The 17,955-nt window shown below is 45.8% G+C and overlaps 1 protein-coding gene across 1 annotated transcript in view; it reads left to right on the top strand.

Annotated features, from left to right (window-relative positions):
• Positions 1-227: 227 nt before the first annotated feature.
• Positions 228-17,955, top strand: part of TRAPPC10 (trafficking protein particle complex subunit 10) — an 88,613-nt gene continuing 70,885 nt past the window's right edge. The window contains exon 1 of the mRNA XM_065876295.1: positions 228-294. Within this exon, the coding sequence (XP_065732367.1) occupies positions 228-294 (67 nt within the window). The remainder of the gene's footprint in view (positions 295-17,955) is intronic.

A 17,955-nucleotide genomic window follows, 5' to 3' on the forward strand; every position in this document is an offset into this window, starting at 1 on the left:
GCGCCCCGGAAGCGGTACCACCGCGCGCCGGCACCGGAAGCGGGTGCGGCCGGCGGGCGGCGACGGCGGGCGGCCGGCGACTGCGGGCGGCCGGCTAGGGAGCTACCTCGAGCGGCCGGGCGGGCGTCGCTGTCGCGGTTGCGGCGCCGCTTAGGCTCGGGCTGGCCCGGCGCGGCTTCGGGCTGCCCATGGGGCGCAGGAGGCCGGGCCGGTGACGCCGGACGCCCATGGACGCCCCTGAGGAGCCGGTGCCGCCGGTGATCTACACCATGGAGAACAAGCCCATCGTCACCTGTGAGTGCCCGGCGGCGCGGGAGGGGGCGGCAGCCGCGGCGTGCAGCCCGGCCCAGGTCGCCGGCCCCTCGGCCCCCGCGGCCCGGCCCCCGCGCTCCCGGCCGGGCCGCTTCCTGGAATGGAGGTGTGGCCGGGGCGGCGGCTGCGGCGGGGCCCTGACCCCGCGGGCGACCTCCGACCTCCCCGGGGCCGACCTCGTATCTCTTTCTCCTGGAGGCGACCTCTGACCTCCTCAGGGACGCTCTTCTGGTTGTCCGGCTGCAGTTGGACAGCGCCTGGGGCGCGCCCCGAGGGGGCGCCGCTGTGCGCCCCGTCCGGCTGCAGGCTCGGCAGCTTGCTCCGCGCGGCCCGGTCCTTCCCGGCGGGGACGGTCTCCTCCAGGCGCACTGTTTCCTCCGGTCCCGCGGAGGGTCTCCCGGCTCTCGGTTGCGAGCGTGGACGAAGTTTGCGTGCGGTTGTCGTGTTTGTTAGGAGACGGGGGTTTGTACTAACGTGTTAAGTAGTGGAAGACTCAGGAGACCCGTCGGCCGTGCCCAGCTGCACTTGCCTGGGCACAGCGGCTCTGCCGGGCCGGGACCGCGAACCAGGGCTCTTCCCCGCAGGCCGCTCAGGCACTTCCGAGACGCTGGCACAGTGCAGAAACCCATTTCACGGATGAGGCTGCAAAGGTTCGATGAGCTCATCCACGCTCTGGACCACTGGACTGGTGCCTCTTCATTTTGAGTGTCGGTTTTTTTTGTTTGTTTGTTTGGTTTTTGGCGCCACATTTACTCATCCACAAAGGAATTGTTTTTCTGTTACAGAAAAATTTCCTCTAAGTTTTACAGCCATAACTTCGGAATTAAATACTTTCAAAAACACTGAGCTTATGGAAAGTGTTGAAACGTTGGGTGACATTTTGATGACTTGCAGACAGGTGTTTCAGACTATTAGGATTTTTGACCTCTGATAGTGTTCTTATCTTCAGTTAATTTTTTCAGATGGTGTTCCACACTTTGAAAGGAAGCACTCTTTCTACAGCAACATCCAGGCAGGCACTTAGCTCTTAGTAGATGGTTCTGTAGGTCTTGAGCCTTCTCTTGTTTCTTTCTCTCTCTTTCTTTTACTCTCCTTGAATGCTTTCTCTTGTCAGATCCCTGAGAAATTGTATATTTAAAGTTGAAGTCTGTTGCTTTATCTTTAGCTGATACACTTTCTCAGGGAAAGGGACGGTGTCACATCTAAATTTGGACCCTTGCATAGTTCGAAGCTGTTTTCTCTTTCCACCAGGACAGCTGCAGGTCTTGCTCAAGACTGCACTTTAGTCGAGGGAACAGGTGTGTGTAGAGCTGATCTGGAGGCCCTGCGGTTAATTCCCAGGTGCCTTCTGTACCCTCAGGGAAGAGGAGCCAGGCTCGGAGTGGTCTTCCTGTTAGGTTTCAGTGTCTTCCAGACGCTGGAGACTCCTCCCCACGTGCCCTGCACATTGTGAGTGCTGGATCAGTATTGCCTGTAGAAACATTAACAAGTCTAATTATATCTCATACATACCCCTTAGCTTACATCTCATAGCAGTGTTTCTGTGGGCGTTATGTAAATACATATCTGAAGAGAAAGTTCAGCCTTGGGTTGGGTTCAACCTTGACTAAACAGGTAAATCGTTATCCTAGTAGTGTTTGAGATATGGGTCTAGTGTTTAGTTTCATACCCGCATGCATGACAGACAGCTAAAGGATAGTTTCCTCTCCTACAGATTTATTGTAAAAGCTATGTTGGTGGAGGTTTTTCCAGTGTTTAAAATTGTTGTCTGTACTGATGGTATCTCTGTTTTAAAAGGCACAACCATTCATTTATTGGGGTCTCAGAAAAGAAAGTGGTGGCTTCAGGAAACTTTCAGAGAAAGTTACCTTAAAAATTTAAAAAGATCCCTTTAAAAGTTAAAGATTTTTTAAGTTTTAGGAAGGCTGACTTCATTTTGGTGTGTCTGGGACTGAAGCTGCGGTAAAGCACTTGCTGTCCTGGTTTCATGTTATACTTTCTTTATTTTGTTCCACTCTTTCAGCGGCACGTGTGTTGAAGGGAGCCGCTCGTGTAATGTAGACAAAGGTAGTAAGAAAATTGCTTTAAAAAGATCCATCTGGAGGCTTTGCTGTTGTGTACGTAGCTCCTTCAGTATGCAGCATTTTAGTTTTCAAAAGTCTGTTTAGTACTTTTCCAGCCATTGCACCCCGAGGAGGTCTGTGTTTGTTCACTGTAAAACGAGAACGGAGTTTGTGCTCGTTTTCAATTTTTTTCATAGGATTTAGGACGTTTTACTTTGAGTGAAAGCGAACTGTGCATCAGCCTTTCTGAGAAGAATTGTAGAATGTTACCAGTTCAGGTAAATTTAGGAACTGTTCATTTGCGGCCATGAGAAGAGTGGAAAGTCCCCAGAGATTAGGGGTAAACAGAATACGTCATTCCTTGAAAACCTTGCTAAATTATTTTAATAATATTCTGAAGATACCTAAGAGTTTTAATGGCCTTTAGTCCGTAATTAAAATTTCCCGAAGCTGCTGCCTAACTGCCTCTGGTGCAGAGTGACTACCTCTGTGGAGGATCTGCTTAGACTCCAGGCCTGGTGAAGCTTCTGAATACTGGAGGATGTGTCTGACTGCACAGGGATGTCCACCGCGCAGTCTGCGGTACTAGTGTGATGACATTGGGCGATGAATCACCTGGTCATAGCAATGTGAATACCTGTAGTATAACTGACTAATCATGAAAGATGCACAGTGAAACAAACAAATCCAGCAGATCCATTTGATCTAAATTTAAGCTAGAGCTTAGATTTTTTTTTTTTTCAACCACCGGATCAGTTCTCTGCTTTGGAATAAAGACCGAGGTTTCTGACCCCAAGGGTATGTTAGGAAAGAGATGTTCCTTTCCCAGCTATCTCATTTAGCAGACAAAGCCATTATAATTCCACTGATTTGTGGCTTTCCTCTATTGGCTGTTGGCATCCTACCTAAGATAGCACATAACTATCAACGTGGAGTTGTGTAGTATCTGAAAAACAACAGTGTTTATTCGAATGATCTGTTCTCACCCAGTCACATCGGATGGTGCTGCTTTAATTTTTCTCAATCGCTATATTTAGGGTTCCGGATCTGACATCATGAATTTTCAAAGGGGGGAAAAGGCAACAAAACTGAGCAGATCCGTAATGCTTTTTACCTGGTTGGGTTTTGTCTTTTTCCCCCCCCGTAGGTTAAAGTTTTAAAATTTGTACACTGCAATTTTCTATCAAGCGTGAAAGTATGGTGCTTGTGATTTAACCACTCTCAGTTTCATTGCCAAAAAAGTAACTTAAAATGCCCTCTTTTTAAACTGATACACATAAGTGCAGGTCTTGGTCCATATTGAATCCTTAAGCCAGTAGGGAATCAGCTCTTGAGAAGTGGCAGAAACATTTCTCCTTAGGAAACCTCAGTTCCATGGGGTGTATTTGGAGGGCAGGGACTAAGGCATTAGTACCTGTACTTCCTTTGATTTAGAAATCACTTCAGACTTCCCTGGTGGTCCAGTGGTTAAGAATCCGTCTGCCAGTTCAGGGGACACAGGTTCGATCTCTGGTCTGGGAAGATCCCACGTGGTGCAGAGCAACTAAGCCCGTGCACCACAACTACTGAGCCCGTGCTCTAGAGTCCAGGAGCCACAACTACTGAGCCCACATGCTTAGAGCTCATGCTCCGCAACAAGAGAAGCCACCACAGTGAGAAGCCCGTGCACCGCAACAAAGAGTAGCCCCCGTTCGCTGCAACTAGAGAAAGCCCGTGTGTAGCAACGAAGACCCAACACAGCCAAAAATAAAAATAAAAAAATAAATATTTAAAAGAAGAAGAAGAAATCGCTTCTACCTGTGCGTGGTTAGAAACAGGCAGGACTTACTATGTGACTACTTCCTCGTCTGTGAAATAGGGACAGGGATGGTACCAGTCTCAGAGGGTTGATATGGGGATTGAATGAGTATGTGTAAAGCACTCGGAAGAGTGATGGATGTGCAGAAAGAATGTTAGCTACTCAGGAGAGACTTCTCAGTTTTCTCTGTTCATGGTGGTCTTAGTGTCTTCAGTAATTTTTTCATGGCACCTTTAGGCTGAAAAGAATATTTAATAATTCCATTTATTAAGTAGTTAGGTTCAAATAATTTTATTAAGTATTATGTCCTAACAGTAGTTATTTGAAAAAAAATACACATAAATTGGAGGAAAATTTTTGTTTCATTCTTAGATATAACCACAATAACATATTAGGGACGGCCACACCTGTTGGGCGCTGTGCAGCTTCTCTAGCCTGGGAATCCGATTGGACGCCACTGCTTTGTTTCTTTGGCTGTGGAGGGGGTGATTCTTGGCCTTTTATTACAGCAGTTACCCTGTTTTGTGATGATAGTGATGTCATTGAAAGAACTGTAGCACGATGTAGTATTGAAACTGATGAACTCAGCTGGGGCCTGGGACACCTTCAGTATTGCTGTTTCCCCTCAAAAATTTGGAACACCCCTTGGGCCCTCTCTGGGTTTGCTGCGGTACCCTGAGCACCTGGGCACACATTTGGGAACCCATGTTACTAGTATGTTAGCCCAACGCTAGGGTGGATTCAATTGAACCAATAATTCAGAAGTGGAAAGCTTCCTTTTCCACTTGCACGTCAGCTCGTGTGCCTGATTTACAAGACGTGTTTCTGAAGAGTTTCTAGTAAAGTTTGGTTTATGCAAATGAGACTCAGGGGTCTGATTTTTTTTTTTTTTAATTTAAGCACTGATGAATCTCTGAAGTAATCAAGCATGGCAGACATAACACATGAGCCGGTCTTTCCCTAGAAAGGAACTGACAGCATGGTGGTTGGTCCACACAACAGGAGGTAGGAAAGGCCACCTTGGTTACCTTTTATTGAAAAGGCCAGTGACTTACTGAAGAATTTTTTGTCTAAAAGAACTATTTTGCCAGTTGACGGAGTGGAGTCTCTTTTCACATGGATTGCACAACTTGGTGTGTGTCTCCCAGGGGCTCCCTGTTGATCTCGGGGCCCTCTGCTCTGGCCTGGGGGCTTCGGATCTAGATGACAGACCACGGGAGGGGGACTGCGCAGCCTCAGATTCTCCTGATCACCCCTCTCTCTCACAGTCTCCCGGCTGGCTGGCGTTTGCCCACAGCCTCCTGGGCTTTCTCTCCTCCCTTTATATCACCTTTCCTTCTGTCCTTTCCTCCCTTCTGCCCCTGCCTTCAGTCAAATCGTTCCTTTGGAACTGCTCTTAACATGAATTTTAAATGTATTCACAGTATTTTGCACTTAGAGAATATTTGGTTTTTAAATTTAAAATTGATGACCTTGTAGTCATTCCCAACTTCTTTTTTATCTCACAACTGACATTCAGTCTACCAGCAAATAGCATTCTGTCTTTGAATTGATCTAGAATTCAGCCCCTTTTCCCCACCTTCACTGCTGCTCCCCCAAACCCCGGCCCCCTTCATCTCTCCCTGGCACCCCAGCAGCCTCCCAGCTGGCCACGCCATTTCCAGCCTGGCCCTTGAAGCTCGTTCTCTCTGGGGTTGAAGGCAGTCTCTCTAAGAAAGAAGTACAGCATGTAATTCCTCTGCTCAGGACCCTCCAGGGGCCACCCACCTTCTCAGCGTAATGTTCCCAGACCTCCCCATGGGCTCTGAGACCCTCTGCGGCCTACCGCCCCCTGGCCCCAACACTGGCCTCCTGGCTGTGCCTTTAACCACTTGGTCCCTACAGCCCCTGTTCCCGGGGTGCCCGCACTGCTTTCCTGACGCGCTGGGTGCTTCCCTCCCGCTCCCTGGGCTGCTCATGTACCCCTTCCCAGCCCTGCTTAGGGTTGGCATCGCTTCGACTTTATTCAGTCTTACTGGCCCAGCACCCGCGTGATAGGACATTTGTTTTTTCATGGTTGATCGTTTCTCTTCACCCCCAACCCAGGCTGCCCGCACACTGGAATGTGAGGTTCGGAATTGCGGGAACTTTATCTGTTGTGATCACTGCTGTGTTTCTGGCACCTGGACGGTGCTGAGCACGTAGTTGGTGCTCGGTACATATTTGTTGAAGAAATCAAATCAGTAAATGAGTAAACACTACTGTAAAGGGAAAACTGTGTTATATGTCATTGAACGCTTCCATAAGGTAGGCGCTTTTGATGGTGTAAAGTTATTTTCTTTAAGTACACGTCTTCATCAAGATCATTTTGTTAGAATTTGAATCCTGATTACTCAGACTTGTTTTTAGGTAAACTGCTATGCACTTAGTTTTTTTTTTTTTTTTCTTTTTGATACTGGGACATTCTCTGTTTGGAGTTTTTGAATTGAGGAAATACATGTTAGTCCAGTAAAAGCAAAGCTCAGTGGTATGGTAGGGACCATAATCTTTGAAATGGTCCTTCGGAGTTGTGTTCAGATATGTTTTCTTTACTATAAGTCAATAGAAATTTAGCTGTGACCAAACCAAAGCATTCTCAGGTCGATGATTCAGCTTCTGCTGTGGAACATTTAGGATTGAGGGACTGTCAACCTGACATTTGGATGAAGCCTTGAAAGAAGATATAGCTGTAACTCTTCGAAATGAAACTTTAACCTTAAATGTGTATAAATAAAAGCAGGAATACATTTTCATTATAAAGAATGGCATCTAGAAGTGTAGTTGCTGGGTCAGAAGGGGGGAGCAGTTTACATTTTGAAACCTGCCCCTGAATCACCCTGTGAAAAAGCTGTCCTCTGAGATATACTCTGCCCCACTGGATGGGAGTCATCTTTTTAATCTTTGCCAGTCTGATGGATGACTTTTTCTGAACAGCTTTATTAAGAGCTCTAATCTACATACTATAAAATTAATATCCATTGTACATGTACAGTCCTCTGACTGTTAGTAAATATTCAGAGTGGTGCAGCTATCACCGTAATTCAGTTCTAGGACATTTCCATCACCCCAAGAACTTGTTAGCAGTCAATCTCTGCTCCTATCCCCAGGCCTAGGCAGCCACTAGTTTGCTTTCTGTCCCTATAAATTTGCGTTTTATAGACATTTCAAAGACGTGAATCACGTAATATGCTGTCTTCTGTCCGGCTTCTTTCACTGCAGTTTCTGAGGTTCATCCGTGTTGCACCAACTACAATTTGCTCCTTTTTTTATTGCTGACTAGTATTCCACTGTGTGGATGGACCACGTCTGGTTTATCCATTCGCCAGTTGATGGACATTTGGATCGTTTCCAACTTTTTGTCATGAGTAATGCTGCTCTGTACATTTGCATGAGTTGTAAGGTTTCACTGTATTTTCTTGATATATGTCCTTTATCAGATAGATGATTTGCAAATGTTTGGTCCTGATCTTTGGTTGTCTTTCAGTTAATGTATTTTGAAGTACAAACATTTTAAATTTCGATGAAATCCAGTTAACAGATTATTTTTTTTTTCCTATGGATTGTACTTTCAATATCATACCTAAGAACTCTTTGCCCAGCCCAAGGCCATCAGAGTTGTTTTGGTGTTACATACCTGACAATTAGTGAGGTTCTTTTTGTGTGTTTACTCGTGCTTGGAGCTCTTCTGAATTGCCTGTTCATCTGGGTTTACTTTGACATATGAGAAGTGTGGCCAAAAACATACCTAAAAGATGAATTGGTATAGCACTAGGAAAGATGTACATTCTATTTTTGTATTTTATACCATATGTATTAGTTTTCTAGGGCTGCTGTAACAAATTACCAGAAACTGGATGGCTTGAAACAACAGAAATTTATTCTCTCACCGTTCTGGAGACCAGAAGTTGAAAATCAGAGTATCAGCAAGGCTGTACTCCCTCCCAAGGCTTTGGGGGGGGGGGTGCAGGGTGGGAATCCTTTCTTGCCTCTTTCCAGCTCCCAGAAATCCTTGGCATTCCTTGGCTTGTAGCCACATCACTCCAGTCTCTTCCTTGTCTTCACACAGCTTTCTCTCTCCCTGGGTTTTCCCTTCCGTCTCTTGTCTGACCTGACAAGTGACCTCTTGTCATTGGACTTAGGTCCCATCCATATATGATCTGGAATGATCTTGTTTGAGAGCCTGAGCTTAATCACATCTGTAAAGGCCCCTTTTCCAAATAAGGTTCATTCTCAGGTTCTGGGGTGTCAAGACGTGGACAGATCTTTTGGGCGCCCTGTTCAGCTCCTTCATTACAGTGTCTGCATTGGCATTCAGGTGCACGTCGGCCGGCATCTATCGTGTGTCTTTGGTTTTATATCACTTCTTCTGTCCTTGGAGGCTTGTCCTCATTGTGCTCCTGACCAAGGAGCAGTTCCCTGGTATCTGGAATTTTGGGCTTGAGATGTTGATGCAAGGTGGGATGATCTCTTAGGAAAAGATGAACGTTTTCTGCAATCTTTCTTTCCCTCTTTTTTCCCCTAGGGAAATAAATGCTTTCGTCTTCCTGCACAAGTGTTACATGATGTTTCATCCCTCAATATTATTTTAGGCCTTTGTTTGCAAAATTTTTTAAAAAGTGAGCAGAGAAATTATGAAGAAGCTGACAGTAGGCTTAGAGGTTGGTTTCACCACGGAGTGGGATATGTTTGGAAGTTTTCTTACTTTTAACAGATCTGTTTAGTGTTTGGAAGGTGTTGCATAAGTTTCAGAGCTGAAATTTTAGGTAGAGCCTTGGAACTAACAACACCTGTGGTAACAATTTTTACTGCATCCGTAGCTCACCGTTTGTAGGCACTCCTTACCGTCTGTAGGCACTCCTAGTCTGGCTGGGTCAGCCCAAAAGTTTCTAGGCATTGAGGAGCACAGTGGGAAGGGCCGTCAGGTCATTTTGAGGTTGAAGACCCGAGGGCCAATTTCGCTGTGCCTGACCAGGACCCCTCAGTGTCTGGGAGCACGGCGAGGACCTGCAGCAAGGTGGCGCCTCCTCCGCCCCCACCACCTTACCTAGTGGTCGGGGCGTCAGACGCTGCCCACCCACACGGAAGGGGGGATTGTCCCTGAAATTACCCCTGAGAGAAAGCCTTTGCCAGAGAGTTAAGTAAAATAAAAATATCTCTTCCTTCAGTTCAGCAGTCGAAGAACTGAGTAGGGCAGCCGTACTGGAAATTTTTAGTGTAATCTTACTCATTCTAAAATTAAATTTATACTCTGAGAACTTGACAGCCAGCACCGTCATCGCATCTGCTGTAGGATATCCTGTCCTTTGGGGGCCCTGAATTGTCTAGTGTAGAACATGAGGGAGTTGGGCTAGATTTGCTGTCAGCGAAGGTGTACTCAGCATCTCTTCTGTGCCAGGCGCTGTTGCAGGTGCTTGGGTTACACCTGTGAGCAAAGACCCCAGCCCTCTTAGAGCTTACATTCCAGCAAGAGGAGATAGACAGTGTACATACATAGTAAATTATGTAATGTAATAGGTGATACGTGCTAGGCCAAAAAGGAGAAAGAGAAAAGGGTAAGAGAAATGGCAGAAGTGTTAACATTTCAAACTTTTTATTACAAAAACTTGCAAATATGTAAAAAGAAATAGAATTGTGTGAAGAAACCTTACAAACCTATCGCTCAACTTCAACAATTGAATGAATGTCAATCTTGCTTCTTTATACCCCCCATTCCTTCCAATCCTATGTTATTTTGAAGCAAATCTCAGGCATCACACATTTATCGGTAAATGTATGTGTTACGGACTGAATATTTGTGTGCCCCGCCCAAATTCATATAGTGAAGCCCAAGCCCCTAATGTGGTGGTATTTCTGGGAGGTCATCAGGGTTGGCTTGGGTCATGAGGGTGGGTACCTTAGGGTGGGGTCACTGACCTCATAAGAAGAGGAGAGATTGGGGGGCACTTGCACTCTGCAAGTCAGGAAGGAGAGCCCTCCCTGGGAACACAGTCAGGCACCTTGCACTCCGGCCTCCAGAACGTGGAGGAAGACAATTGTGTTGTTTAAGCCACTCCATCTGGGGTGTTTTGTCATGGCAGCCTGAGCTAAGACAGTATGATATCTAAAAGACAAGGACTTCTAAAAAACATAACTGCAAAACTTTTATGGCATCTAAATAAAACAATTCCTTAGTATCAACTATTCAGTGTTTACATTTCCAACATGTCTGAAATGTCTTTTTTTAAAAAATTCTTTGAATTATTTAGTATCCAAATAAGGTTTTTAGATAAATGTCTTGTCTCTCCTGAAATCTTGATTTCCCCCCTCATCCCTCTTTTGTTCCTTGCAGCTTCTTGAAGAGCCCAGGGGATGTGTCTTGTGGTCCCCTGCCTGGACTGTGCCAGCTGTGTCCTGTGGTGTCTTTGAACCATCCTCTGTCCTCTGTTTCCTGTAGGGTGTCAGAGCCCGAGTCCGGGTCAGAATGCAGTTTGGATTTTTCTGGCAAGACTTGCACAGGTGGTGGTGTGTTCTTCTGTCAGCAGGCGCAATAATGTCTGGTGGTCTCTCTTTTTGTGATGTTAGCAGATATTTATTCTCACATCATTAATTCCCTAAGGGTTGCAAAGCCGTGCTATTTATTCTAATTTTATCGTTTCTTCATCTATTATCTGAAAGATTTCTGTAAAGAGTGTGTATTTGTACACACACACACACACACACACGCACGCACACACATTTGTTTATGTTATTTGGTTACCCAGTGGTATAGTTTGTATAGGAAAGGCAGACCAAATGCTTGATTCTTCTTTACATAACTTCTCAAAATGAGTTAGTTCACTAGTATTCTTCATTGGTGATCAATTAGCTTTTACTTATTTTTATTTTATTTTTGTAGTATCATTATTAACTTAAGGATTTAAACACACTTGGTTGGTTTCAGTCCATCGCACTTGTTATCCTTACTGATGGGCAGGCTCCCTCTTTGCCAGCAGGCTTGTGAGTGTAGGAATCTTTGTTAGTTTCCTTGCTCTCTGGTATGATGCAGTGTTCCAGACTCACTTTGTGCATTTCCTGTCCTGGACCTGGAGTAGCCATTCTCCAGGGAGCCCTGATTCCTTCTAGTGGGAGATGGTATTCGGAGACCCCAGTCTGTGTGCTTGGGCTTCTAGTTGCTGCTGGGCTTTTTCAGGGGGCAGAGCTAGGAATTTAAAGGTGGAAGCACATCCTGAGTTCACTTTGATCTTTTCAATTCAAATTCAGGACTTCAGGGTTTTATTTAACCGCTCTTTCCTCTGTATTTGCTTTCTTCCTGCTCTTTTATATTTTCTTTCTTCCAGTTTTCAGGGATGCTTGGGGATGATAGTGTTAGAGCGAGGTTCTCAGACTGGATCAGAATCCAGGGGAGCGCTCGTTGGAACCTGAGGCAAGGCCCCACCACAGAGTTTCTGACTGAGCAGGTATGGGGTGGGGCCTGGGAACCAGCACTTGTAACAAACACCCAGACGATGCTGGCGCTGCAGCTCCAGGGAACTGCTTACTCCACCTTCCACAGCCTCTGAATAACACTTTAACTCTGCCGTCAACAATTTGACTCGTGAAGATAGACTTAAAACTTTTTTAGTAGTTCTTTGCGGCATTTGGATATGTTACCCCACTAGGAATGAATAGTCACATTTCTACCAACTGCACATATATTTAATAACCTCATTTGTTTTATTTTTTCCTGATATTTTTAGGGAAAGCTTTTTAAAAATTTAATTTGTTTTATAATTATATAAAATACTTACATGCTTCCAAAGGCAAATCTACCAATACGATACATTTAAAACAGTCTAGCGTATACCCCTGTCCTCTCTACCGTATCCCTGCCCTTACCTAAATAGTCTCCTTCTATAGGAGACATTCATACATATTTGTATTTCCCTTTCTTAGGTAAGAGATTACAAACTGCACACACATTTTTCCCACTTCGCTTTTTTTCCCTCAGCATTTCCTGGTGGACATAGCATGTGGAGATCTTTCCCATTGCTTTTTTCTTTTTTTTTTTTTTTTTGCGGTACACGGGCCTCTCACTGTTGTGGCCTCTCCCGTTGCAGAGCACAGGCTCCGGACGCGCAGGCTCTGTGGCCATGGCTCACGGGCCCAGCTGCTCCGCGGCATGTGGGATCTTCCCGGACCGGGGCACGAGCCCGTGTCCCCCGCATCGGCAGGCGGACCCTCAACCACTGCGCCACCAGGGAAGCCCTCCCATTGCTTTTTATAGTCCCCTAGAACTCTGTCATGTCCATGTGCCGTGGTTTATTCCACCGGTCTCCCATCAGTGTAACGAATGGTTTCATCTCTTGCTGTTTGACATAGTCTTGCATTGAATAGCCTCGCGTGTGCGTCTGTCTTCTCATTTTCCCTGTGTACCTGTCGGGGTAGAGCGCTGCAAGGATTGCTGGGACTGTGGTAAACACTTAGTCTTGCTAGATGTTTTCAAACCCCTTTCATAATGGCGCACCTTTTGAAAACTGCAGTTAGACCACATAGAGAAAGAGAGTGGTCTTTGAACAGACCTCAGGGAGGTGAAGGGGAAATGCAGGCAGAGAGCGGTTTGGGAGCCCTCCTATCCAAAGCCTCAGGTCAGGAGCGTGCCTGGAGTGAGCAAAAGATCTCTTCCTGAGCTTGCAAATGCTGTGATTCAAACTGCTACAGTCTTACTGTATTTCCTTCATTTTAACAATATGTAAACCTTCAAAGGCTGATTCTTCAGTCTTCTCGTATTTTGATGCATTCATCCGATCTTTCTTTTTCTGTTGGAACTCTTCAGTTTTAAGTCTAGTGTGGTGTCCGGGTGCTAGAGAAGCTGACTGCTGTCCCCCTGCTTAGAAGCGTGTACTCAGACCTCCTTAACGCTTGGCATGTGTGTTAACTTGTAAGACTTCGGGACTTTCTATCTTGTGAGTGGTCTCTATGTATTGGTTGTAGTTCCTTTTCTGCAAACTCCCACAGTATGAAACTTGATTAACACTCACACATTGTACTTTGTCCCTTTGGTCACACTTGCAGGGTGGTGACTGTTGCGTAGACTGGGTTCCAGGAGTGAGGGACACAGGGTGGGGCAGGGGAGCAGGTGTGTCTGTCACAGTCAGGCTCGGGGGAAAGCTGGATGGAACAGCCTAACATGAAAGCTAGTGATGACACGGCAGGGTGTGCTGAGTTGTGATTTAAAATCACCGTTATTTTGGAAGGCCTGACGCAGGGGATCTGTGACAACTGACGACCAAGTGTAGGCGATTCCCATCATGTCGACTGGAGGAATTACTTTTCTTTAAACTTGGCCTCTGCGGCTCAGAGCTGTGGGAGGGTTCATTTGCTTTTCTTCTCAGTATCCACCTTCCAGTAAAGGGAGCGCAGTGTTTATGTGTAGAAATGGGCCATCAGTTGCCTGGTCATTTTCGGGCACAGGCCAAACCTTAATTTCTGTTAATACTTGCAGAATCTGGATACCATCTGGGTCTTTTTTGTTCTTTCTTGTTAGCCTTCACTCCCTGCCCCCACCCCCAAATGTGAAAGCCTTTCATGTACAGATACTCTAGGAAGACCCCTGGGGAGGGCTTCCGTGTTCCAGGAGTACACATTTGATATTAGTTTTCCCCATGAAAGAGCTACCAATTTGAGGCATTAATTCAATTTTATTACCACATTGGCACTACACATAAATTATGGCAAGTACGTTTTACATATTATTGAATAGGCTGCAATGACTTCCCAGTTTGTGACTTTGGACTTTTTCTTTTGTCCATTTGAAGGTCTGTTGTACTAGAAGCTGTTGAGGAGAAATTAAGGAACGTACGGTCTGAGGGTGAGCGCACGTGTGCTTAGGGTTAAAGACAGTGCCCTCCTTAACACTTCTTGTTTTCAAATAGGAGTCAGCTGGCTAGCAGTGAAGCGTAGCTTTATTTTGTTAACAGCGTGCTTAAAGAATGGCTGTTTTTTTGTTTTTTTTTTTTTGCGGTACACGGGCCTCTCAACTGTTGTGGCCTCTCCCGCTGCGGAGCACAGGCTCGGGACACGCAGGCTCAGTGGCCATGGCTCACGGGCCCAGCCGCTCCGCGGCATGTGGGATCTTCCCAGACCGGGGCACGAACCCGCGTCCCCTGCATCGGCAGGCGGACTCTCAACCACTGCGCCACCAGGGAAGCCCCTGATCCTTTCATACTTTTGTGTTAGGACCTTCACAAAAGGTTTGTGAAGTTTGTATGTTTAAGTATTGGTAACAGTCGGATGCCAGTGACAGAAAGGTGCACTCTTGTTGGTGGAAGGTCTTCTGGAACCTGTGTTTTCAGCCAAGCTGTGTCAACACAGCCACTTCAGATTCCTTGGGAAAAAGTAAAATGAGGAAACAGAGAAGCAACTCACAGCGGCAGCCAAGAGCGTTGAGTTCAGAGTGGGCTGCCCGGGGGGGCTTGGCCCAGCTCTGGTGCTTGGGAAACGCTTGACTCAGCTGGGTGGGCAGGTGCTGGGTGCCTGGGCCTCCACGTGTGGGGTGGCCCTCGGTCCCGGGGCTGCTGTGAGGGCTCAGGGCACCTGTGCAGAGTGCTGTCTGAGAATGCACGGTAAACAGATGGGCCCTCTTTTAACTTTTGTTAGCTAGTTCTCTCTCTATAGTTTAGCACATCCTCCCGGATCATCAGATCAGATTACATAGTTTTTTTTTGGGGGGGGGGCGGGGGGCGGCAGCACAAATCAGATGCTTTTATTTTTCCCTTTTAAGTCTGTCATACACTTTTCATAGTTGTGTCAATTTTTTGCGGCTGCTGTAACAAATTACGTAGACGTTGTGCCTTAAAGTAACACAGAGATATTCTCTCAGAGCTCTGGAGACCAGAAGGCTGACGTGGGTCTCCTTAGGTTAAAATCAAGCTGTGGGCAGGGCTGATCCTTCCCGAAGCTCCAGGGGAGAATCCGTCTCCTGCCTTTTCTGGCTTCTAGAGGTGCCCACGTCCTTGGCTGTCTGGGCCCTTCCGCCTTCAAAGCCAGTGACACCGGTTCAGTCTTTCTCGTGATGCCATCTCTTTGGTTGTGGCTCTTCCGCCTCCCTCTTCCCTACTTAAGGACCCTTGTGAGTACAGTGGGCCTGTCCAGATAATCCAGGATCATCTCTTTAAGGTCAGCTGACTAGCAGCCTTAATCCACCTGCAGCCTTAATTCTCCTTCGCCATGTAATGTAACATGTTCCCAGGCCCCAGGGAGTAGGCCAGTTACGTAGATTTCCAGCTGCCCGTAACATGTGTCTGGGAGAGAAGCATTGGAAGTAATGATTCTATAAGTATGGAAACCCTGTGTCCTTCCCAAATGAGAGGTGGCTTTTTTCAGTTTTCCCCGAGGCATAATTGGCAGCTCTGGAGCATTCAAACCGCATTTGGTAACTTACGCTACTTTTTCTGCAGACTGTTTAGTGCCAAATTCAATCTTATGTCATAACCAAGTGCTAAAATCTTTTAAAAATTATTACATAAACATTATAGGAACATTAGCAACAACGCATGTATGGCTTTTTGAACATAGATACAAACATTTTTCTTCTAGATTAAGAGATTATGTGCCTTTATTTTAGTCTACTTTAGACATCGCACATTCCTGAGATGCAGACTGTGAGCCCCTCTGTAATCTCCTCCTGCTAATAGAACCACTTTGCACGGTTTGGTTTGGATGTAGATTTTCAGGAGGATGAAGCATTCACTGCTTGTTTATCTGCGGGAGGCATTTTCACACAGAGCAGGACTGTGGACTCAGTTCTCTGCTCTTTAAGTATCAACGTAAGACTGATTCTGTTCTGGTTGCAATTGAGTGTTAAGAATTGAAAATCTGAATTTTAAAAATGCTTTGACACTAAGTAACTTTGTGGATTTGCAGTTCTAGTGGACCCTAAAATAAAAGTTTTGTGCGTAAAATGATTGAAAGTTTTCATTGCTCTTTAGGATGGTGAAGGGTGCAACAGATGACGTGTGACTGACAGTTTGTGACTGGCCCTGGCCACGGCCGGCCGAGGTGGGTCTGCCGCATCCTCACGGGTCTGTCTGGGCCTGTTACTCAGCTTTGCTTAGACTCTCATCTTAGTGATAGCATCTTGGGTCTGAAAGACTGTCTAGCCTACACGTTTCTATTTTTAGTTATAATCGACTTCTTTGAAAATTAGAGTTGTTTCAAAAGTAGCCATCTTTTTACTGTTTTAGTGTTGGTCATCTGAAATCCAAATGAGGGAATTCCCTGGTGGTCCAGTGGTTAGGACTCGGCGCTTTCACTGCTGTGGCCCGGGTTCAATCCCTGGTCGGGGAGCTAAGACCCCACAAGCCACACAGCGTGGCCAAAAATAAACAAATAAATAAAATCTGAATGATACATCTTTATCTGTAGTTATTTCTGTTTCTTTGGACACGTGTTAGTGTCTTTTTACTTTGGTAAAAGTTAACTACTTTATGATTGTCCTTCTGTTTTAAAAATTTTAAGAAAATGTTAAGCTGAGTTTGTTGAAATATGATCCATTTATGCTTAAGTCACTGAAATCATCTTTCTGAATTCTCCCCCCCGCCCCGTGTTTAATTAGTTCTTATCTGCTTTTAACAAAGTTTAAAATTACATGATTAATACGTGAATATATACTTCTAAAAATCTCAGAGCATGCAGTCATAATTCAGGAAATAGCGAAGGTCTGCATCAGTCATCTGACTGCATGGAACAGCAAATCTAATCACAACTGGCGTAAGTAAGAAAACAGGTTCAGATAATCAGAAACCCGGGGCTCTGCCCCCCTTTCTTGGGGAGCGTCTGAGCTGGGTTCTCCTCAGCCTTTGGGCTTAGGCCCAGCCTGGGGTCAGGTGCCAGCAAGCCTGGGCACCATCCAGACGGAGTGCCTGCGCCCCTCTGCAGAGCAAGGCCACTGTCCCCTGATGTTTCCCTTTACGTTTGAGTGGCCCCTCTGCCTGTCGTCAGTCATTGCTCCTGCCTGGGTGCTGCCACGCGCCGGTGCTGATGGTCCGCAAGCGCCCCTGGAGCCGCCTGTGGGTACCCTGACTTGCCCCATCCTCCTGTCCACGTGTCCCCAAGTGAGTGACGAGACACACACACACACACACAGGGAGAGAGAGATTTATATTGGGTTGGCTGAAAGGTTCGTTCCGTTTTTTTTCCATAAGATGGATCTGGTAGTGCTTAGTTGTCTTTAACTTCATTTGAAACAATTTTGTACGATTGTATTGACAGCTGTCATTATCAGCATGCATTAAAAAAAAAAAACTTACCAAAATTGGTGAATTTTTGTGTAGTCATTTTAATATTGAAGGTGGAAGAAAAACAGCATTTTCGGCATATTATTTTAGATTATTTCAAGAAAGGTAAAAACGCAACTGAAAACACAAAAAAAGATTTGTGCAGTGTATGGAGAAGGTGCCGTGACTGATCGAAATGCCAAAAGTGGTTTGCGAAGTTTCGTGCTGGAGATTTCTCACTGGATGCTGCTCCACGGTTGGGTAGACCAGTTGAAGTTGATAGTGACCAAATCGAAACAATAATTGAGAAACAATCAACGTTATACCGTGCAGGAGATAGCCGACATACTCAAAATATCCAAATCAAGCATCGAAAAGCATTTGCACCAGTTTGGTTATGTGAATCGCTTTGATGTTTGGGTTCCACATAGGCGAAAAAATCCTCGACCATATTTCTGCATGTGATTCTCTACCGAAACATAACGAGAACATTCCGTTTTTAAAACAAGTTGTGATGGACTATGGAAAGTAG

The sequence above is a fragment of the Phocoena phocoena genome, chromosome 4 (assembly GCF_963924675.1).
Source record: "Phocoena phocoena chromosome 4, mPhoPho1.1, whole genome shotgun sequence".
NCBI lineage: Eukaryota > Metazoa > Chordata > Mammalia > Artiodactyla > Phocoenidae > Phocoena > Phocoena phocoena.